Below are 24,081 nucleotides of genomic sequence, written 5' to 3' on the forward strand. Positions count from 1 at the left end.
TTCTAGAAGTGTTAAAGACTTTCACATTTAAAATTTTAATTAGTAAAAATTTACTTTTGTCTGTCATACAAAGTAAGGATTAACTATTCTGATTTTTCCATATTGATAGCAAATTATCAAAAACCATTCATTCTTTGCCCTTACTGATTTATCATGTCAGATCCCCAGAAGTATATTTTTGGGCATTTGTTCTTTCACTTAGTCTATGTGACATTATCACAGACCATGTAGCAGTATTACATTTCTGAGTTGCTATAACTTTATAATAGTCTAAAAACAGGAGGAGGATCCTCCCAAAAGTGTGAAACTCATTGCTCTTTCTTCTTTTCTTCCTCCATATTCACCTTCTATTTTTTGTAGCGAATATTCTTGGCAAAGCAAAAAAGCAAAAAATAAGTAAGACTATATCAAACTAAAAAGCTTCTGCATACCAAAGGAAACCATCAACAAGATGAAAAAGCAACTTACGGAATAGAAGAAAATATTTTCCAATTACATAACCAGTGAAGTATATTCAAAATATACAAGGAACTCATACAGCTAAATAACAAAAATAAAATAACCAAATTAAAAAATGATCAAAGGAGGGGCACCTGGGTGGCTCAGTTGGTTAAGTGTTCAACTCTTGATTTTGGCTCAGGTCATGATCTCACAGTTCATGGGTACAAGCCCTACTTTGGGCTCTGTGTTGAGCCTTTGGACTCTGTGTACAGAGCCTGCTTGGGATTCTCTATCCCCACTTCTCTCTCTGCCCCTCCCTCCACTTGTGTGTTCTCTCTCTCTCTCTCAAAATAAACTTAAAATTTTTTTTCTAAAAAAAAAAATGAGCAAAGGACCCAATTAAACTGTTCTGTGGAGAAGACATACCAATGGCCAACAAGCCTATGAAAAGATGCTCAACATCACTAATTATCAGGAAAATGCAAATAAAAACCACAAAGAGATGTCATCTCACACCTGTTAGAATTATCAAAAAGACAAGAATTAACAAGTGTTGGTGAGGATGTGGAGGAAAGGACCCCTTGCATGCTGTTGGTGGGAATGTAAATTGGTGCAGCCACTGTGGAACACAGTATGGAGGTTCCTCAAGAAATTAAAAATAGAACTACCATTTGAACCTGCAATCCCAACTCTGAGTATATGTCCAAAGTAAACTAAATCATTAGATCAAGGAGATACCTGTATTCCCATGTTCTTTGCAGCATTGTTCGTCATAGCCCTGAAAGTAAACTTCCAATAGGAGATGAATGTATAAAGAAGATGTAATGTTTTCTAAAATGTAAAAGTACATAGTCTCCTTGTATTTATATTAATAATGAAATCTTCAGCCTTAAAAAAAAAGATGAAATCTTGTCATTTGCTCCCTATGGATAAAACGAGGGCACATTATGCTAAGTGAAATAAACTAGGCAAAGACAAATACAGTGTGGTATTAATTCCATGTGGAATTAAAACAAACAAACAAACAAGGAACAAAGAAAAGTCAGACTTATAGAAAAAGAGAGTAGAATGGTGGTTGCCAGTGGGCTGAGGGAGTGGGGGAAATTCAAAGAGGCAAGTAAAAGGATTCAGTTTTTTAGTTACAGGATGAATAAGGTCAGAAGATCTCATGTAAAATGTCGGGTGAGAGTTGATAACACTGCATTGTATAATTGAAATTGGTTGTGAAACTAGAACTTCAGTATTCATAAGGAAAAGAAAGAAAGAAAGAAAGAAAGAAAGAAAGAAAGAAGAAAGGAAAAGAAAAAGGTAAATATGTGAAATGACAGATGTGTTAATTAACTTGGTAGAAATCCTTTCACAGTGTGTATGTAGATTAAATCATCATGTTGTATAATTTAATTGTATTACAATTTTACTTATCAATTATACCTCAATAAAAGTAAAGCAGCATACTTTATTTTTTTTTAAGTTTATTTATTTTGAGAGAGAGAGAAAGAGAGAGAAGAAACACATGCGTGTGAGCAGGAGAGGGCAGAGAGGAAAAGAGAGAATTCCAAGTAGGCTCTGCACTGTCAGCACAGAGTCCAATATGGGGCTTAAACTCATGAGCTGTAAAATCATGACCTGAGTCAAATTCAAGAGTCAGACGCCTTACCAACCGAGCCACACAAGCTTCCTGAATTGCATTGACTATTAACTTTATTTTTTTTTTTTATTTACCACCTGCAGTCACTTTATTGACCACCAGTGTGATTCTCTTAGGATAAAGTGTTGTAAACCATATCATATTCTTTACCTAAGATCATGTATCATTGGCCCTAAGAATTTAGTCAAGGAAATATACAAAGCTCTGTTAAATAATTTCAAAAATGGAGGAAATGCATTGGAGGATTCCATCAGAAGGGAAGGCCTTTTTATTCCATTTTTCAGTATAGGAATTTCATGTATTAATAAATTATATTTTATTGCTGCCTCATTAAAACGTGAAAATAGTGGTGCTTGGTTCAGTTGTTTCAAAAATGTATTTGCAGCAGCACAACCTTCCATTGATTTATAACAAATTTGTTCATGGGGCCAGTCGTGAAATGTAGATCTTAGCTTACTCACTTTGCAAAGACAGACCTCTCTTCTCACCTTCAAACAAAAAGTGAAAAGTTCTGGGGTGCCTGGTTGGTTAAGTGTTCAATTTCAGCTCAGGTCATGACCTCACGGTTTGTGGGTTTGAGCCCCACACCGCATGCTCTCTGCTGTCAGCACAGAACCTGCTTCGGATCTTCTGTCTCCCTCTCTCTCTGCCCCTCCCCTGGTCTCTCTCTCTTTCTCAGAAATAAATTAAAAAAAAAATTTTTAAATCTGAAAACTTCTCATTTTTTTATAACATACTATATCCCAGACCCAATGATGTATGAAATGTGATAATCATTACACTATAATAATATAATAAATATATTAATACATAATATACTATAATAATCAGAACAATCACAATTAATAAAAATAAATTATTACACAAGATAATAATAAATATTTTTATCTTGAGGCACCTGGCTGGCTCAGTTGGTTAAGGATCTGGCTTAGACTCAGGTCATGATCTCCCAATGCAGGAGTTCACTCTCTGCTGTCAGCTCAGAGCCTGCTTTGGATCCTGTCTCCCTGTCACTCTGCCCCACCCCCGCTTGAGCACACTTGCGTGCTCTCTCTCTCTTTCTCTCAAGAAGAAATAAAGCATTAAAAAATACTAAAAAAAAAAAATAAATATTATCTTGTTAACACTGCAAGGAAGAAACTAAAACGAACCTTAGATTCTTTTCACTTTTAGAAATCAATGGGTCGTTTCTTCTACAAAGATATTTTGTACAAAGAGATATCTCTTCTACAAAGAGATATTTTCTTCTACAAAGGAATTTTCATTGGGGATTTACAGAGATTTGTCCACCTAGGTAAGCTGGGGACAGTAACTGTGCCCCCACTGTGAATGCTGCTCTAGGGACCCTTGCCCTGTGATTCCTCAGAGTCTAGTACTGTGTTCACTACCTGTGTTAGTTTCAAAGGCCTTTTTTAGTCTGTTGCACAAAGATAGCAGTTTTTCCCTGAACTTCCTCACTTCCCAAGGCATATTAAAGAAGATTTTCACTAACCCCTTTAAATCGTGCCAACAGGGAATTTTCTTTCGGTGTTTGTTTTGTTTCCTTCCGTTTGCCTTGTTTTCCTGGAGCTTATTACCATATCTGTATTTCTCCCCACCGCCCCCCCCCCCCCGCCCAGAAAATTCACTTTAGAAAAAAACAAGGAAAATCTTGTAAGTTTCACACATTCTGATATTTTCCTAATCGGTCCTCTCATGAAACTAAAGACCTAAGTAAACAGTAACACACCTTACAGGTAGAGACCTACCTTTTAACGTCTTTGAATCACTCATTCTTTTCCTTCCTTGGAAGGAACTCATCCTTCCATTGGGTAGCACATCTTGGAGCACCTTGGGCAGCATCACTGACATGCTGGCCTGCTTTGGTTGAAGCTCTTCCCTTATGTTTCCTTGAAAAATGTCTACTTGTTTCCTTTTGAACCTAAATGGATCAGATGTAATGACTAGAGGCTTTTGCTAGCACAGGATGGAGTAAGATTTAGCCTTCCTTCTATAATCTCCATGTCACCTTACCCTTACCCCCTGGGATGGAACCTATGCTTTAAATAAAAATAGTTTTCTTGGGGTGCCTGCGTGCCTCAGTTGGTTAAGTGTCCCGACTCTGGGTCGGACGGACATGATCTCAGTGTGTGAGTTTGATCCCCATGTTAATCCTCTGTGCTGACAGCTCGGAGACAGGTTGGAATCTTCTCTCTCCCTGTCTCTCTGCCCCTACCCTACTCTCTCTCTTTCTCTCCAACTAAATAAGCTTAAAGAATTTTTTTTTTTAATAGTAGTTTTGGTACACCAAACAAATTTCTTACCCCAAGTAGCTTCGACCCTGGCTACAGTTTCCAATTAGATTGCTGCCTCTGAGCCCTTTTCATGCAGAAATATTGAAACCAGTACTGACACTCAGAATTGGAGGGAAGGGTAGATGGTGGCGTAGGAGGACACTGGGCTCACCTCGTCCTGCTGATAGCTTAGATTCCACCCACATTGGCCTAGAAAACCGCCGGAAGACTAGCAGAATGGACTCTCTGGAGCCAAGCGTAGATGAGAGGCCCATGGAAGAGGGCAGGAAGGGCAGAGAGGCGGTGCACGCTACACAGACTGGTGGCTGGGAGCCTGGGCGGTGGAGGGGCAGCCCACCCAGCAAGGCAGAGCCCCTGAGTCTGGCTTGCAAAAGTGGAGGGGCCGGACTGCGTGAGTTCTGAGGCCAATGGGACTTAACATCTGGAATGTTATAGGTCAACAGCTCTGCTCCGAGAGCAGGAGGGTGAGAGGACACCAGGAGAGAGAGATGTTGAGCCCTGGAAGACAGAGCTCAGCTGGGCAGGGAACAAAGGCACTGGGAAGCGCCATCTCCCTCTCCCATCCCCCAGCTGAAACCCCAAAGGGAACCAGTTCACTGAACTTGCTTGCACCACTCAAACACCCAATGCTTCCTCTGACCCGTCTGCCTCCCTCCCTTCCTCCCTCCCGGTGCTGCAGAGCCCCTCCCGCAGGGGACCACCGAGGGCAAAGTGAGCTAAGTCTGCCCCTCCCACCCCCGTGCACCTTGAGGATCCACCCCTGCTAATATGTCAGATCCCATAGAAGCAGCACCACAAGCCTGGTTATGCAAGCAGCCCAGACAGGGGCCACACCACTCCACACTGAGTCCTGCCCCTGGGAGGGGGGAAGATAAGGTACACACCAGTCTGACTATGGCCCCGCCCACCAACACAAATTTCTCTGGACAGCACAGGGGAAGTGCCCTGCAGTTTGGAGCTACCGCAGGGACTAGCCAAAATGATGAAATGGAAGAATTCTCCTCAGAAGAAACTCCAGGAAGTAGCAACAGCTAAATAATTGATCAAAACAGATTTAAGCAATATAATGGAACAAGAATTTAGAATAATAGTCATAAAATTAATCGCTGGGCTTGAAAAAAGCATAGAGGACAGCAGAGAATCTATTGCTACAGAGATCAAGGGACTATAAAATAGTCATGAGGAATTTAAAAATGCTATAAATGAGGTGCAAAATAAAATGGAGGTAGCCATAGCACAGATTGAAGAGGCAGAGGAGAGAATAGGTGAATTAGAAGATAAAATTATGGAAAAAGAGGAAGCTGAGAAAAAGATAAAAAAAATCCCGGAGTTTGAGGGGAGAATTAGAGAACTAAGTGATGCAATCAAACGGAACAATATCCGTATCATAGGAATCCAGAAGAGGAAGAGAGAGAGAAAGGGGCTGAAGGTGTACTTGAACAAATCATAGCTAAGAACTTCCCTGATCTGGGGAAGGAAAAAGGCATTGAAATCCAAGAGGCACAGAGAACTCACTTCAGACGTAACTTGAATCAATCTTCTGCACGACATATCATAGGGAAATTAGCAAAATACAAGGATAAAGAGAGAATTCTGAAAGCAGCTAGGGATAAACGGGCCCTAACATACACAGGTAGACACATAAGGGTAGGAGCAGACCTATCTACTGAAACTTGGCAGGCCAGAAGGGAATGGCAGGAAATCTTCAAAGTGATGAACAGAAAAAATATGCAGCCAAGAATCCTTTATCCAGCAAGTCTGTCATTCAGAATAGAAGGAGAGATAAAGGTTTTCCTAAAACACAGTAACTGAAGGAATTCATCACCACTAAACCAGCCCTACAAGAGATCCTAAGGGGGACTCTCTGAGTGAAATGTTGCAAGGACGACAAAGTACCAGAGGCATCACTGCAAGCATGAAACCAACAGACATCACAATGACTCTAAACCCATATCTTGCAATAATAACAATGAATGTAAATGGAATAAATGCTCCAACCAAAAGACATAGGGTATCAGAATGGATTAAAAAAATGACACCCATCTATTTGCTGTCTACAAGAGACTCATTTTAAACCTGAGGACCCCTTCAGATTGAAAGTGAGGGGATGGAGAACTATCTATCATGCTACTGGAAGTTAAAAGAAAGCTGGAGTAGCCATACTTATATCAGACAAACTAGACTTTAAAGGCTGTAACAAGAGATGAAGAAGGGCATTATATAATAATTACAGGGTCTATCCATCAGGAAGAGCTAACAATTATAAATGTCTATGCGCCGAATACAGGAGTCCCAAATATATAAAACAATCACAAACATAAGCAACTTTATTGATAAGAATGTGGTAATTGCAGAGGACTTTAATACCCCACTTACAACAATGGATGGATCATCTAGACACAGGATCAATAAAGAAACAAGGGCCCTGAATGATACATTGGATCAGATGGACTTGACAGATATATTTAGAACTCTGCATCCCAAAGAAACAGAATATTCTTTCTTCTTTAGTGCACATGGGACATTCTCCAATTTAGATCACATACTGAATCATAAAACAGCCCTTCATAAGTATGAAAGAAGTGGGATCATAACATGCACACTTTCATACCACAATGCTATGAAACGTGAAATCAACCACAGGGAAAAGTCTGGAAAACCTCCCAAAGCATGGAGGTTAAAGAACACCCTACTAAAGAATGAATGGGTCAACCAGGCAATTAGAGAAGAAATTTAAAAATATATGGAAATAAATGAAAATGACAATACAATAATCCAAATGCTTTGGGGTGCAGCGAAGGCAGTCCTGAGAGGAAAATACATTGCAATCCAGGCCTATCTCAAGAAACAAGAAAAATCCCAAATACAAAATCTAACAGCACACCTAAAAGAAATAGAAGCAGAACAGGTAAGACACCCCAGACCCAGCAGAAGAAGAGAAATAATAAATATCAGAGCAGAAATAAACAATGTAGAATCTAAAAAAGCAGTAGAGCAGCTCAATGAAACCAAAAGTTGGTTTTTTGAAAAAATAAACAAAATTGATAAACCTCTAGCCAGGCTTCTCAAAAAGAAAAGGGAGAGGACCCAAAGAGACAAAATCATGAATTAAAATGGAATTATTACAACCAATCCCTCAGAAATGCAAGCAATTATCAGGGAATACTGTGAAAAATTATATGCCAACAAGCTGGACAACCTGGAAGAAATGGACAAATTCCTAAGCCCTCACACACTTCCAAAACTCAAACAGGAAAAAATAGAAAACTTGAACAGACCCATAACCAGTGAAGACATTGAATCAGTTATCAAAAATCTCCCAACAAATAAGAGTCCAGAACAAGACGGCTGCCCTGGGGAATTCTACCAGACATTTAAAGAAGAGATAATACCTATCCTTCTCAAGCTGTTCCAAAAAAAAAAAAAAAAAGAAAGGGAAGGAAAACTTCCAGACTCATTCTATGAAGCCAGCATTACTTTGATTGCCAAACCAGAGAGCCAGCCAAAAAACAGAACTACAGGCCAGTATATCTGATGAACATGGATGCAAAAATTCTTAACAAGATACTAGCAAATTGAATTCAACAGCATATAAAAAGAATTATTCACCCTGATCAAGTGGGATTCATTCCGGGGTTGCAGGGCTGGTTCAACATTTGCAAATCAATCAATGTGATACATCACATTAATAAAAGAAAAGATAAGAATCATATGATCCTGTCAATGCAGAAAAAGCATTTGACAAAATTCAGCATCCTTTCTTAATGAAAACCCTTGAGAAAGTCGGGATAGAAGGAACATACTTAAACATCATAAAAGCCATTTATGAAAAGCCCACAGCTAATAACATCCTTAATGGGGAAAAACTGACAGTTTTCCCCCTGAGATCAGGAACACGACAGGGATGTCCACTCTCACCACTGTTGTTTAACATAGTGTTGGAGGTTATAGCATCAGCAATCAGACAACAAAAGTTAATCAAAGGCATCAAAATTGGCAGATGACATATTATACATGGAAAACCCGACAGACTCCACCAAAAGTCTGCTACAACTGATACATGAATTCAGCAAAGTTGCCGGATACAAAATTAATGTACAGAAATCAATTGCATTCTTATACACTAATAGTGAAGCAACAGAAAGACAGAAAAAGAAACTGATCCCATTCACAATTGCACCAAGAAGCATAAAATACCTAGGAATAAACCTAACCAAAGATGTACAAGATCTGTATGCTGAAAACTATGGAAAGCTTATGAAGGAAATTGAAGAAGATACGAAGAAATGGAAAAACATTCTGTGCTCATGGATTGGAAGAATAAATATTGTTTAAATGTCAATACTACCCAGAGCAACCTACACATTCAATGCAATCACAATCAAAATGGCACCAGCATTCTTCTCAAAGCTAGAACAAGCAATCATAAAATTTGTATGGAACCACAAAAGACCCCGAATAGCCAAAGTAATATTGAAGAGGAAGACCAAAGCAGGAGGCATCACAATCCTAGACTTTAGCCTCTACTACAAAGCTGTCGTCATGAAGACAGCATGGTATTGGCACAAAAACAGACACATAGACCAATGGAATAGAATAGAGACTCCAGAATTGGACACACAAAAGTGTGGCCAACTAATCTTTGACAAGGCAAGAAAGAATATCCAATGGAACAAAAGGCAGTCTGTTTAACAAATGGTGCTGGAAAAACTGGACAGCAACATGCAGAAGGATGAAACTAGAGCACCTTCTTACACCATTCACAAAAATAAACTCAAAATGGGTAAAGGACCTGAATGTGAGACAGGAAACCATCAAAACCCTAGAGGAGAAAGCAGGACAAACCTCTGACCTCAGCTGCAGCAGTTTCTTACTCAACACATCTCCGAAGGCAAGGGAATTAAAAGCAAAAATGAACTATTGGGACCTCATGAAGATAAAAAGCTTCTGCACTGCAAAGGAAACAATAAACAAAACTAAAAGGCAACCGATGGAATGGGAAAAGATATTTGCAAATGATATATTGGACAAAGGACTAGTATCCAAAATCTATAAAGAACTCACCAAACTCCACACCGGAAAAACAAATAATCCAGTGAAGAAATGGGCAGAAGACATGAGTAGACACTTCTCTAAAGAAGACATCCAGGGGGCACCTGGGTGGCTCAGTCAGTTAAGCGTCCAACTTCGTCTCAGGTCATGATCTCGCGGTCTGTGAGTTCGAGTCCCGCGTCGGGCTCTGTGCTGACAGCTCAGAGCCTGGAGCCTGTTTCGGATTCTGTGTCTCCCTCTCTCTCTGACCCTCCCCCGTTTATGCTCTGTCTCTCTCTATCTCAAAAATAAATAAATGTCAAAAAAAATTTTTTTAAATAAAGAAGACATCCAGATGGCCAACAGGCACATGAAAAGATGCTCAACGTCGCTCCTCGTCAGGGAAATACAAATCAAAACCACACTGAGATATCACCTCACGCCAGTCAGAGTGGCTAAAATGAACAAATCAGGAGACTATAGATGCTGGAGAGGATGTGGAGAAACGGGAACCCTCTTGCACTGTTGGTGGGAATGCAAACTGGTGCAGCCACTCTGGAACACAGTGTGGAGGTTCCTCAAAAAATTAAAAATAGACCTACCCTATGACCCAGCAATAGCACTGCTAGGGATTTACCCAAGGGATACAGGAGTGCTGATGCATAGGGCCACTTGTACCCCAATGTTGATAGCAGCACTTTCAACAATAGCCAAATTGTGGAAAAAGCCTAAATGTCCATCAACTGATGAATGGATAAAGAAATTGTGGCTTATATACACAATGGAATACTACGTGGCAATGAGAAAGAATGAAATATGGCCTTTTGTAGCAACGTGGATGGAAGTGGAGAGTGTTATGCTATGTGAAATAAGTCATACAGAGAAATATAGATACCTTATGTTTTCACTCTTATGTGGATCCTGAGAAACTTAACAGAAGGCCATGGGGGGAGGGGAAGGGGGGAAAAAAGTTACAGAGATGGAAGGAGGCAAATCATAAGAGACTGTTAAAAACTGAGAATAAACTGAAGGTTCATGGGGGGGAGGAGGGAAGGGAAAGTGGATGATGGGCATTGAGTAGGGCACCCGTTGGAATGAGCACTGGGTGTTGTATGGAAAACGATTTGACAGTAAATTTCATATTAAAAAAAAGAATTGATGATGATTACATTAGCATTCAAAATAGGAGGCAGAAGTGAACAGTAGTTGGTGCAAAGCTGTCCAACAAGTAGAAACACAAAACTGTAGACATGTCTTCAAGGTGAAGATTTGTTTACTGCTTGAACAGTTCAAATTTTATACAAAGTTTAGTAGTTAGAAAAAAATGTCTAGCATACTAATTCATGGTTTTATATCCTGAAAAAAGGCATTTTAATCTATTAATTATAGGGCTGTTTCTATTAGGCTAGATTTTACTAATCTATTTTTAATGATAAAACTACATTTCTTGGGGTGCCTGAGTGGCTCAATTGGTTAAGCGTACAACTCTTGATTTTGGCTCAGGTCATGATCTCACAGTTTGTGGGATCAAACCCTCCATCAGGCTCTGCACTGACAACTTGGACCCTGCTTGAGATTCCCTCTCTCCCTATCTGCCTCTCCCCTACTGCTGTGCGTTCTCTCTCGCTCTCTCTCTCTCTCTCTCTCTCTCTTTCTCTCTCTCTCTCTCTTTGTGTCTCTTTCTCTCAAAATGAATAAACTTAAAAAAATTACATTTCTTGGGGCGCCTGGGTGACTCAGTCGGTTAAGCGTCCAATTTTGGCTCAGGTCAGGATCTCACAGTTCATGGGTTCAAGCCCTGTGCTGGGCTCTGTGCTGACAGCTCAGAGCCTGGAGCCTGCTTTGGGTTCTGTGCCTCCCTCTCTCTCTGCCCCTTCTGCCCTCACTCTCTGTCTCTCAAATATCAATAAACATGAAAAAACTTATATTTCTTTCAAAAGTATACTGTGATAATTATTAAGCTTTCCTAAACTTCTAAATGGTATTTCATCTGTTTTTTGTTAATTTTAATTTAATTCAATTTATTTTTTTATTTTTAATTCTGCTGTGATCCAAGGTTCTGTGGTTGTGTTTGACCCATACAAAATAAAATGAGATTAACCCATTTTTGGTTGGAGTTTTGGAGTGTAAACTGAGATCTTCATTCTCATTATCGTCCTGGAATCAGAAAGTTGTCAAAAAGAAGATGTCTGCTGCTGGTCTCGGTATTCTGTGAGGCAAATTAATCCTCAAAACTGCTTATATTCAGAATAGAGCTGACTCTTCATTTTGGGAAGATCATATCTCCCAAAAATATGTGCTTTCCTTTTATAAGAATGGATATTCTTCATCAATTTACATCCCTTGGCTTCCCCTTTCAAACTATTCAGGGATATTTGTCAAATCATGTGGAAACTGATAATGATAATCTCAGGATGAGGAGTCATTCATCCAGGCTTTTAGACCATGAAAAGTTTCAAGATTAAAATAATAGGAATACAGGCATGAAAGTAGACTGGAAGCAATATAAATTTTATCAAATCATTCCTGTGTTTCTCTTAGAAAAGCAGTTCCTTACCATTTAGTGTATAGATTTGTAGCCGAGAAGGTAATGGGTTGTGTCCATCACTCTCCATATGTCTGCTAGCCAGGTCAATAAATTCCCTTGCACAATGAAGGTAACTGGTTCAAAATTCACCTGCCTCGAAATACTCTATTTCAATGCTGAACTCTTATTTAAACTCTGAATATCTGATGTGGCAACATGAGTTCTTAATTTTGAGATCAATATTAACTACAGTCAAATATACTTTAAAGCTAAAAAAGCTTCCATACATACATTATTTAATTTGATAATCTTAAAAATATGTTATTTTGGGTTCTAAAATGCTAATACATGCAATTCTTTTATTGCATTATTCAGTGAAGCATGTATATATTACTCACATCCTCCTTCCACAAAACCTTAAAGTCCTTTTCAGCATGGGTATTAATGCCTGTGTTTGTTTGTTTGTTTGTTTGTTTGTCTTTTTAATTGAGCACTTAGGTGATTTGATCATACTTTGATTCTGAAAAGTCACATTTTCTTTTTACTGAAGTGAGGGATTAGTGATTATATTGCTTTCCTTTCTGCAACTGAGATTCTTATTGGATAAAAACATGAGCGTTGTGCATACTTCATGAAGATTTTAGGCAAAAGCATCCAGTTAGGAGTTCAGCAGTAATTAAGGGACACATAATGCTGTTATTTACCCATGAATTTATACATGGATCATGGATATAGTGCATCTTGCACGAATCTAAATACAGTGAGAGAAACCTGGTAGTTAAGCTTGAATTTTAAAATAAGGATCGCATCTTGTGTAATTGCTGGTTTTCTGAATAATCATAGAATGTGCAATCATAGCTCGTGTTGGTATACTATAAATGAGGTATGCTAGATTTTATAGTCAGATTTCACCATTGTCTTTTTGGTAGCACTTAGGTTGCAATTGGTTTCAATTTGAAGTTTGTAAACTTTTTTGCTACTTTCTTCTTTCTCTTAAATCTTGAGAAAAAAATCTTTCCAATCGCCCTATGGAAGATCATGCTCTATATTTTTTCAATAATTCTATAAGCCTTTTATTACTAAAATTCATGACTTAAATCCCCTAAAGGTATTTCCATATCATTTACATGAAATCCAAACCATCATTTTACCTTCCATTTGGACAAAGTAACTAACACATTATCCAAAATTTGAATATTGCTATTATATTTATAATCGTCCTATTATAAATAGGATTGCTTTACACATATGATCTATCACATAATTAAGTTCAGTTTTTAAAATGTATTTTTACTGAAGGCTTTTCTGGGTTTCTTGTTGCAATTTCAACAGCATAGTGATATGCTGATATGCTGAAAAATTACTTTTTTCTTTAAGGCAGTCATAGATCCTATAGATGATGGCCACTAAAATGAGACTGAACCCCTGCCACCCCATTTTAATTCTTTGTATCCAGACACAAGATTCACTTAAGAAATCTGGACCAAAAGTCCAATAGCGCCCTGAAGCTTACCCTAAGAGCTGAGTATTAATTAAGTTTGTTTGGCCATAAACAAATCTCCTTTGATCCTCAGATGCTAATGTTCTAAACATGAGTAAGGGGTTATCACTTTCCCTCAGGAACTTTCATTGCAGCCAGTTGGATACTGATTAGAATTTGAATGGAGCTTTCCTTAGCAAAGCACACTAGCACACATGGATTCCATTGATGGTTTTTGGGGCTTGTGGGTATGGGTGTGTGTTTGATTCCTAGAGAAACGTGATAGCTTAAGACAGAGACATCTTTTTCTTCAATTACCAGACCATGACCCGGTGCATGTGACACATTTTACAAATGTGTGTGGTTGATCAGAAAGAGACTAGATAATGGGGCCTGCTCAGTGTAAAACCTATCATGCTTTTTGAAAAACCTCTTCGACATTCACTTTTTATCCTGTGGGCTTTTGTCTGCCCCTTGTTGTTGGAAAAATAAGCAAGTCCTCAGGACGGAGTTATTAAAACAGATTGTGGATGTTGATTAGTTCTGCAAAAGCCAAAAATGTAAATGCACATTTGTCAAGAATTCAGGTTTGCTGCTTTCCCCCTCTAACAAACCCAGATCATATTCTGTTGTTTCACAGTAGCTGCTTCCAAGCATAGAGTTCAGATGTTTTCCTTCTAGAATGGGAACTGATACTCCGGATAATTGAAACGCGATTTCATGATTTCCTTCGAATGTTTACCAGATAATTTTGAAACCTTTTTCCATTTTGGTTTTAGCCTAGTATGAGACTCTTTCAGAAATACATGGTGGGGGTTGGGAATGAAGGAAGACATTGTTTAGCTTGTAGTTGGCCAAAAAGTTCTGTTGCTGAATAAGATCAATATTATGGCTAGAATGGTTTGGTAAGTTGTTTGTTTTTTTCTTTTTTTCCACTGTGCAAAGCCAGACAGTCTCTGCCAGACAGAAGAACGGAATCTATACTGTCACAATGGAAAACATGAATAAAAGTGGTAGCCTTTATGAAGCTGGTGAGTTCTGGCAGTGAACTTAGAGGCTGGCACTTGTACTTTGCTGTGAGGGGGAACATAGGGAGACTCAACTATGGCAGCATGGTCTGCTGCTAGATTGCCTAGAGAATATTTGACACTGAGATTAATGACAAGGCTAAAGTGTTAAGTTCCAGATTGTTTATTTGAAGTGTTCTGGCAACTTCTGTCGGTGAAGATTCTGATGTGTATTGTTTCTGCCGTGCTCTTCGGATTTAATAATAGAAGTGAGGGTAAACACTAATGTGCTTCAAAGAGTATTAAATCCTGTCCATGTATTAGCTCATTTAATTTTTACATTGATCATCTGATGCATGTGTGGTTTGTTTTTTTTGTTTGTTTGTTTGTTTTTTGTGGGTTTTTTTTTTTGTTTTCTAGGGTTTTTTGTTTTGTTTTATTTTTGTTTTTGTTTTTTTTTTAATACCTCCCTCTCAGAGATAAGAAAAGAGAAGCAAATTAGTATCTTCACTGGGCCCATAGTTTAGAGAGTCTGGCCGTGGATGCCTTACTTCTACAACCCACCTCCCGTGTGTCTTAATGTGCAGAATGAAACAGTAGTGTTCCATGGGAAAAATCGACATTCCCTTCCTTAGGCCTTTGTTTTAGTGGCCTTTTCATATAAAAGATTTTGGGCACGGGACACCTGGGTGGCTCAGTCTGTTAAATATCCTACTCTTGATTTCTGCTCAGGTCATGATTTCTGGGTTCCTGAGTTTGAGCCCCACGTTGGGCTCCGCACTGACAGTGCACAGCCTGGTTGGGATTCTCTCTCCCTCTCTCTCTCTGCCCCTCCCCTGCTTGCAATGTCTCTGTTTCCCTCTCAAAATAAATAAATACACTTAAAAAACTATTTTGGGGGAAAAGAGGGGAAAACAAAAGTGCATAAATTCCATAAGAGGTATTAATATAGATAGCCTAATTTTTGACCATTTCTTTGCTTTTCTATTTCAGCGTTACAAGTTTATGAATCTCTGATTATTTTTTAAATTAGTAATTTTTACATTCAAATTTTATAATTATAATTCATTATTAACAGAAATGTTTCCTGTAATCCACATGTATATAATAAAAGTGTGGTCAGGGATTCTGGGTGTGTTTTATTCCCCAGAATTAGAAGGGCTCCTGGCACATAGTTGGTGTTCAGTGAGTATTTCATGAATGAGTGAGTATTCATCATAAGCAGACAAGTGATAAAGTTAACTGCCTTGAGCTTATTCCAAAGTATGATTTTGCATTTCCTCTACTATTAAATATTCAAAGTTATTTTGTAGATAAAGAAAATCAAGACTTGAACAGGAAGAAGCTAGATAATGAGAACATTGTGCCCTTTCTCTTTACCAGTACTGACAAAGCACGGGGCTCTGTAGGTAGTTAGTGACAGAATGAGTGAATGATTGGGCAGACTGAATGACATAGCTCATGTCCTTTTGTGGATACCTAGTTTGAACAAGGTACAAATATAGCAACTTCAGTATTTGAAGAACCTGCTACTGGAGGTTTAAGGCAGGGACTGAGGACTCCATATTTGGGGAGCAGTGATCTAGCATCTCTGGATTGGGTGCAACCTTATGGACCATCAACTCTGTATTTAGACCTCACAGGCCATGGGCTCTGTATTCACTACCCTCTGGTACTTAGAGATTTTACAATAGCACTGCCAAACTTAGCCTTTGCTCTAAGTTCATCTGTCGCTCAGATTTAGTGTAGTCTTTTGTTAACAGGCTCTAGGGGATGTTTCTCTGAGGTTGGTTCAGTCCATTAGCCCCTCACACAGCCAGTCTTGGTTTCCTAAGAAAAGGCATCCTTTCAAATATTTGAGGATTGCTCTCTGGTTTCCAGATGCTACTCAACACCACCACACTGCTTGTGGGGTATTTATATTGGTTTCTGGCACTTGACCGAATGCCCTTTCTCTTCCTGATCACTGTCTCTAGAGCTGGTCCTTATTTTTGTACATTAATGACTCATTGGGCAGCAATACTAAAACAGCATTGATTAATGTGTGCAGAACAAAACCGGTTATGTGTTAGTCTCAGGAAAATTTCCAGTGACTTCCTATATGGCAAGCTTTTGTTAGAAAGACCAGGTAGTCAGTGAAAAGTTCCTGGACATTTTATTGATTGATCTCTATACCACCATTCTTATGTTTTCAGCCACATGATGCAGCCCCCTGCATGTGCATTTGCTCCTTGCACACACTTCATATGTGAACTTCTCCTCTCTCTCATCTGTGTGCCCATCTCCATTGCTACAGCCAGTTCCTTCATCCTGACTCATGCTTCCCCCTCCCCCCTTCATAATCTCCTGCACCTGTTCAGTTCAGTGTGTTTGGAAAAGTCTAAAGTCAATACGCTATTTTTAAAAGTTCTCTAATTTTTTTAACAGAAGCTCCATAACCTACTCCCACCTCCCCACATGATGAAACAGGGAAACAGTGCTGCAGGCAGACAACAGGATACCAGGAAATGCCCGAGAAGGTCAGCCCCACCCTGACATGACGGTCGCAGGGAATTGGACAACACATACCAGCATTTCTAAGAAACATGCAAGTCCAGTATATCATTTGTTATTCTAAATGTATACAGAAATGGTAATTAACAATTAGGTGTTTGGATATTCAAGTTACTAAATAATGACCTTGAAAACAGGTAACAATCACAACACTAGTTATCACCGTATAAGTTGTCATATGTCATTTTCACAACATAGAAGTTATGTTTTATGTTTAAATTCCATAGAGGAAAATATCTATAATAATACCATGAAATTAAGCACTGTTTGCTCTGTGGAGCTCCAAGGTATTTTAAGGAATACTTATACTGTTTATTTAATTGTAGGATTTAACTTTCAAGGTGCCAGGATTAATGGGTTCATGTTAGCATACCTATGCTTTTTATGAACAAAACTAGTTTACATTTCCATAACTTCCCTTTATAATATTGACTACAGACAACTAGTCATTTGGGCCATTAAAAAAACAAAAATTACATACAATATATGATTATTTAGAACCAATATTGAATTATGCTCATTTTTTCCCCTTAAAAGTTGATTTGTGTTGTTTAGAACTCATTCATAATTCAGGGATAGTCGGCCACACCATATGTGACCATAAGAAGGATCATTACCTTTAACAGCTGTGAATCCTTAATGAAGTGAAAACATGTACAGTCAAGGTCAACAATGTTCGTTTGTTGCAAATTTTTATTTTCCCACGATCAAAGGGTAACAATAAAGATTTCATTGGTATCATTACTTTTCTATATATGAAAGAATACGGGCTTATTACTTATTAAGCTGTGATGCTTCTGGAGTAATAATTTTATTTCAGTGTTCCTATCTATACAGTACTCCAGTTATCCTTTGTGTTAAATATGAATAATAAATTTTTCCACACTAGATAAAATCTGAAAGATGCCATGGTCAGTTAACTATTGAATTTGAAGAGAAAATTTATTATATGTAAAACCAAAAGTAAAAGATGTCTGGATAATGTCAAATATTGGGAATATTTTGACCTGTTTTCAGACAAGTCTATTCAGGTCTAATTCAGACCTATATTCAGGTCTAATATTTTTCTATTTTTCTTTAATCAGTTACATCCTTTGGTTGTGTGTTTGGAAATACCCTATTTGAAATGAATTCCTCTGAGTAGTATCAATTTTGTAGTTGAGAGCCTGTTAATTCACCTGTACAGCGAATTCAATAATGTAATTAGTAAACATTTTTTTCAGATATGGAGTTGTAATAATCACACTGGTTTTTAACAGTTAGGACTCACACCACGAATTGTCTTCATTTTAATATGTCCTACTTGTAAAACAAGAAGGAATGCTAGTTGGGATTTAGCTATACCTATCTTCTCAAATTCCACTTTTCAGATAAATAAAATACAAGTTATTGAGGTCTATGTAAATATAAAAACACACCCAGTGGAAAGTAAACGTAAGTTTTTGACTAAATCAGGAGAAAGAGATTAGAAAACCTGTCTATATTTATATTGATAGGCAATACTCATGGAGAGATATTTAGAATTGCTTTTTATTTTACTTTTCTTTTTAATAAATAATGTGATTTCACCATAAAACTAAATGACGCAACCAAGATCAAATCACATGGTGAAGATAAGACTAGAAACGAAGATTTCTTAAATTCATATTCTAGCTCTTATATTAACTGATGATTAATATTTTGCAAGTCATTTATTCAATATGAGTTCCTAAGACCTTCAGCTGACCTAGTGAGCCAGAGAATTCAGGGCCTCATTTCCATGTATTCTGTTTGATATGACTTTTACAGAAAAAGCAGAGCACTGCAGGCTTAGCATTTTCCATCAGAATAAAGTCTTGGTAATCTCCAACCAGACAGTGTATCTGCTCTCCAGTGAAGTATTTTGTACCTTTAAGATTTCTGTTGTACTTAACAGACAGTGATAGAACCTCTCCAACTCATTTATAATTTTTCTAGGAAAAACATTCAGGTCTAATATTTAACTCTTTTAGCTGAGGATAGTTCATTGAAAACAGAGAATTCACTGTTGAAATAATTATAAAGTTGACCAGTAGAAATAGTGATACAGAATTTACGGTAACTTTTCATAATGCTTATAAGAACTATAAATTTTACTTTATTTTACTTTAATGTTTTTATTTTATTTTTGAGAGAGAGAGAGAGAGAGAGAGAGAGAGAGAGACAGAAAATGGAGTAAGGGCAGAGAGAGAGGGGGAAAGAGGATCTGAAGCAGACTCTGTGCTGACAGCAGAATGCCCAATATGGGGCTAGAACTCATGAACCATGAGATCATGACCTGAGCCAAAGTCAGATGCTTAACTGACTGAACCATCCAGGCACCCCAGGACTCTAAATTTTAAAATACTTCTTCAGAAGTATTTGCCACACTGAACAAAAGAGAAAATCCAACATTTAATGATGCTACTGAGTTCAACCACATTGCTAGTTCCTAAGGCTAAGAAAAAAAAGTTTAATGTCAATTGAATAGCAGTTGTCACTCAAAATGGTTTATTATACCAGCACACTGATGAAAATTACATATCCAAATTAAAGTTGGGACAGTTTGGAAGACTGATAAATCTCAGCAATAGGAAAATTGAAAATTTCTCTTAAGTGTGTAATTTAAATATAATAAAGCAGTCCTTTGATAGCTTTATCATTTTTGTCAAACTAAAAAGAACAGTTTGAACTAATTTAGTAGATTACTTAATTCACGCATTCACTCAATACTTGGTGAAAATGTGCTTTGTACTGGGCGCTTTGTTAGAAGTGAGAGATGTGAAGATTACCAAAACATGGTTTTGCCCTTGATAGGTTCAGAGTATGGCAATGTGTGTGTGTGTGTGTGTGTGTGTGTGTGTGTGTGTGTGTGTGTATACGTATACGTATATACATGTATGTACATGTATATACGTATACATACATACATGTATATACGTATATATATATCTACATATATATACGTATATACATGTATGTATACGTATATACGTATATATATATTTATATATTTGTATAAAAGCAATGTAAGTGAAGGGAGTTGGAAGTAAATCAGAGAGAAGATATGAAGTAATAATTCGAGTACAGGAAATAAGGATGAATAGTGATGGTAGAGAGGTACTAAAACAAGTGTGGCTCAAAACATAACATAAGTATTGTTCAGTAGTCCTCAGAATTTTTAAACATGGGATGTGCAACGAACTTGCCAGCCATGGTGGAGTCTCCTTTTTCAGTTAGTGAAGTGAAAAGAGGAATATGAGGACTATGTAGCAGAACTTTTGCAGTATTGTGCAGTTCCATAACAAAACAGTGAATGAAATTGATCTTAAATTTATTCATCCATGCAAATGACCTTGAACATGGTAAGAACGAAAACTTGTAGAGCATAATGGCAGCAACGTCTGCAGGTGCAATGATGAAGCAGCTCCGTGGCCATGTTGCATTTCTTCACAGATGTGTGCAGTGATTGATAACCTGCAGGAAAGTGTGCTTCTGAGATGGGCTTGTTTGATTTTATTGTTAAATCAAAACACCGTGGAAGTTATTCTGGAAAAGTATTGTGTACATTCAACCTTAGGCGGCACACAAGTACTTCTAATGATGTCAGTCAGTGAACTTGCTATAAACGCAAAGCTGTAGGTGAAATAAAGCCGGAATGCTCTCCTCTTTGGTTATTGTTGTGGTACCTGCCAAGGTTCTAGGTGCTGAACTGGTCAATTCACGTTTCCCCTCTGACTGGCCACCCCTCCGTAGTGCTGTTGGCTGAATCCTTCTGGCTTCCTCCACCACTGGATGTTGCTGGGCCCACATATTCAATCTGAGAGCTCTCTTCCTTCCTCCCCTCCATGCTAACCTCATCTAGTCCTTCAGAGCTCCATCAGCAGCTGTATGTGAGTAACTCCCAGATTCACAGCCCTGACCCTGACCTCTCCCCAGAGCCCACGCATCATCTCTGTTGGATGTTTGATTGGTGTTGCAAAATAAACATGTCAACAGCAGAACTTAAGAATCAATGCCTAGATCTGCCACTCTTCTTTCTCTTTCTTCAGTTTCCTCACTGTCAGTAAATCACTCCATAATCGCACCAGCTGCCAGGGCCCAAAGTCTTGGGATCGTTCTTGCTTCCTCCTTTGGACTCACCATGCGTGTCTTATCCACTAGGAAGTTTTGTCAAATCTGACTGAAGAACATATCCTGACTCCTGTTTACCATCTTCACTCCCCTCATCCTTTAATTAGACCATCCTTACATGAATTCCTAACCAGACCTTGCTTCCTCCCTTGCCATCCTACAATCCATTTTCCTCAGAGCACCCAAAGTAGGGGGTGAAGCAGAAAAGAACGATGGGGTGCCTGAGCGGCTCAGTCGGTTAAGCATCCATCTTTGGCTCAGGTCATGATTTCATGGTTCGTGAGTTCGAGACCCGCGTAGGGCTCTGTGCAGACAGCTCGGAGCCTGGAGCCTGCTTTGGATTCTGTGTCTCCCTCTCTCTCTGCCCCTCCACTGCTCTCTCTGTCTCTCTCAAAAATAAACATTAAAAAAAGAGAGAGAGAGAAGGAGTGTCAGCCCATTTTGAAAACTGTGGCCTCCTATTGTCACCAGGGCTCCAGTGTTTGTGTACCTTGTGGTCAGTCTGCTGTGGCCCCATTGACCCTAGAACTCACCTATCAGGCAGATGCCTCTACCTTCTTCTCTACCAATGCAAACTATTCTTTGGGTTCTTTGGGCTTCCCAGACTCATTCGTGCTTCCAGGCCTTTGCTACTAGTATGCACATGACTGGCCCCTTCCACTCTTTTAGCCCCCAGTGGCTATGGTACCTCTTTCAGACCATCAGCCTGAGCTGTCACTGTCCATATGTGTCTCTGTCACTCCCTATCACACACTCAGCCACTTGGCACACAGTTGTCTCTCTGTAGCTTTTCTCATGGTAGTTACCAACCACTCTGTGATTTCTCATTTATGCGTTTGTTTTTTTTTTAATTTCTTGACCATCTCCTCCCTGCCAAATGGAAGTTCCTTCAGGGTACGGACCTTATCATTTCTTTTCACTACAGAATCCTCAACATCTAGGAAAGTAATGGCTCAAGAAGTATGTATGGAGTGAAAGAAAAAGATTCTTTCTACAGATAGGTTTTTTTGTCCCCCGCCCCCCATTTTCAGATGCTCTAAAGAGGTCACCAGGGAATGAAGATGCTACAGAGAGCTGCAGAAGTGCCTTACTCATTACTTCTATATTGTCTTCTGAGAACAAAACATGAAAAGGGTGCATTTTTTAGAAGTTGGCATTCCATATTTTAGTAACTTTTTCCGGTCTTTAAATCAAGTGCTTTTTGCATGACTTTCTTTTTGCTTCTTAAAAGTCTATATGTCAAAATAGAATTTGATTTGCAGAAACTTAATGTTAGCACTTTGAAAAGTATGCAGTAGGGAGAAAATGATAAAAAAATTCACACTATTCACTCACAAACACAACATATTTTGTATTTTGGAATTAGGGATTAATGTATGAATAATCCTTCCGAAGAAAAATGAAAAGTAATATGAAATAATTCTTTGACTGCAGATACATTTTTTTTTTATTTTCAGCTATGTGTAGAATATACCACCATTTGAAAATGTGCTGTCACTGCAGTTATTTTTGGATAGGGAAGAAGAAAATAAAAATGTTCCAATCATCGGGCTCCTTCGTAAAGCGAAAGGAGACACACACAGATGGAAAGGTTTTATGGTAACAAAGGTATCCAGACTTGACATAAATTATGGTGAATAAACCCTATTATTTTTCCTAGATTTTCCTTGGTAGTTCTGCATAACAATTACCTATTCCCGAGTTTATTCCTATGACTTGGGATTCTGCATGTGTAAGTGATAGGATTGCCTAGGACACAGTGGAAGGCAGTTCGCTTTAATTACTGGAAGATGAATTCTGGGTTTAAAATGCATGTATCTAAAGTCCAGCTTTGCCTCTTTCTAAGTGCATGCCTTGAGCATATTACTCAGTTTCTTCTCTATGAAACAAGAATCAATAAATAAATGCTTGCCTTTTATGGTTGTTTTGAACATTAAATGAGGTAATCCACGTAGAACATTCAGTGTCTGGAGCACGATAAGCCTCTAATGATGTTAGTGAATATTCCTCTCTTTATTTTCATCTTGACAGTTAACTCATGTTGCCATATATTATTAACTGTCATCTGTCTCATGTAGGCTTCAAAGATTGCATTCGATTAACTTTTCATTATGGGGCGCCTGAGTGGCTCAGTCTGTTAAGCGTCTAACTCTTGATGTTGACTCAGGTCATGATCTCATAGTTTGTGGGTTCAAGCCTCACATCAGGCTTTGCGCTGACAGTGCAGAGCCTGCTTAGGATTCTCTCTCTCTCTCTCTCTCTCTCTCTCTCTCTCTCTCTCTCTCCTTTCTGCCCCTCCCCTGTGCTTTCTCTCTCTCTCTTTCTTTCTCTCAAAAATAAATAAATAAGCCTAAAAAATGAAGAAGAAATAATTGCATCGATCTGTTATAGACTGGTTAGCCCCCTAGGGCATTGTTTTCCAATATAGATCAATAGGTGTTTCATAGGAGAAATGCAAACTGCATTATCTTAACATTTTGAGAAATGTTGCACTAAACAAATTTAGTCAGGTTTCTACATATCAAGACTTTCCAGAGCCTTTATCATGTTAATTAATGTAGGGCTGCATTTCGTTTTTCTGTAGGTTTTAAATTTTACACATATGTACTTAATGCTTATGTAATTAAAAAGTCAAAAGTGTTAATATGCACCATGATCTTCCAGGGAGGGCATAAATTGTGCAACATTTTTCAAAATTGGGAATGTTTTTCCTCAGAGGGTCTATTGCTGTCTCAATTCACGGATAGTGAAAAAGTGATTGGTAAGAGGGAGAATGTTCTTATGGTCAGGATTGGGATCCTTTCTGGCATGTGAAGAATCACATCTTTGAACTTGCAAAGCTTGACTTTTTCAGTATTACATTTATACAGAATGGATAACAGAATTTAAGATGAAACTGAAAGTAGGGTATAATTTAGACCTTTCTTATTTCACTCATCTTGAAAGAAGCCTTTTCCTGTGGCTTAAAG

General features: G+C 38.3%; 1 protein-coding gene across 5 annotated transcripts in view; it reads left to right on the forward strand.

Annotated features, from left to right (window-relative positions):
* The window catches only part of PRR16 (proline rich 16), a 669,457-nt gene that overhangs the window by 489,295 nt on the left and 156,081 nt on the right, over positions 1-24,081 (forward strand). The window contains exon 2 of one of the 5 annotated variants that reach the window (XM_027076840.2): positions 16,856-16,947. The exons of the other annotated variants lie outside the window; for them this stretch is intronic. Within the exon in view, the coding sequence (XP_026932641.2) occupies positions 16,936-16,947 (12 nt within the window). The 5' untranslated portion in view covers positions 16,856-16,935. The remainder of the gene's footprint in view (positions 1-16,855; positions 16,948-24,081) is intronic. 5 annotated transcript variants of the gene reach the window in all.

Source organism: Acinonyx jubatus, chromosome A1 (assembly GCF_027475565.1).
Source record: "Acinonyx jubatus isolate Ajub_Pintada_27869175 chromosome A1, VMU_Ajub_asm_v1.0, whole genome shotgun sequence".
Lineage (NCBI taxonomy): Eukaryota > Metazoa > Chordata > Mammalia > Carnivora > Felidae > Acinonyx > Acinonyx jubatus.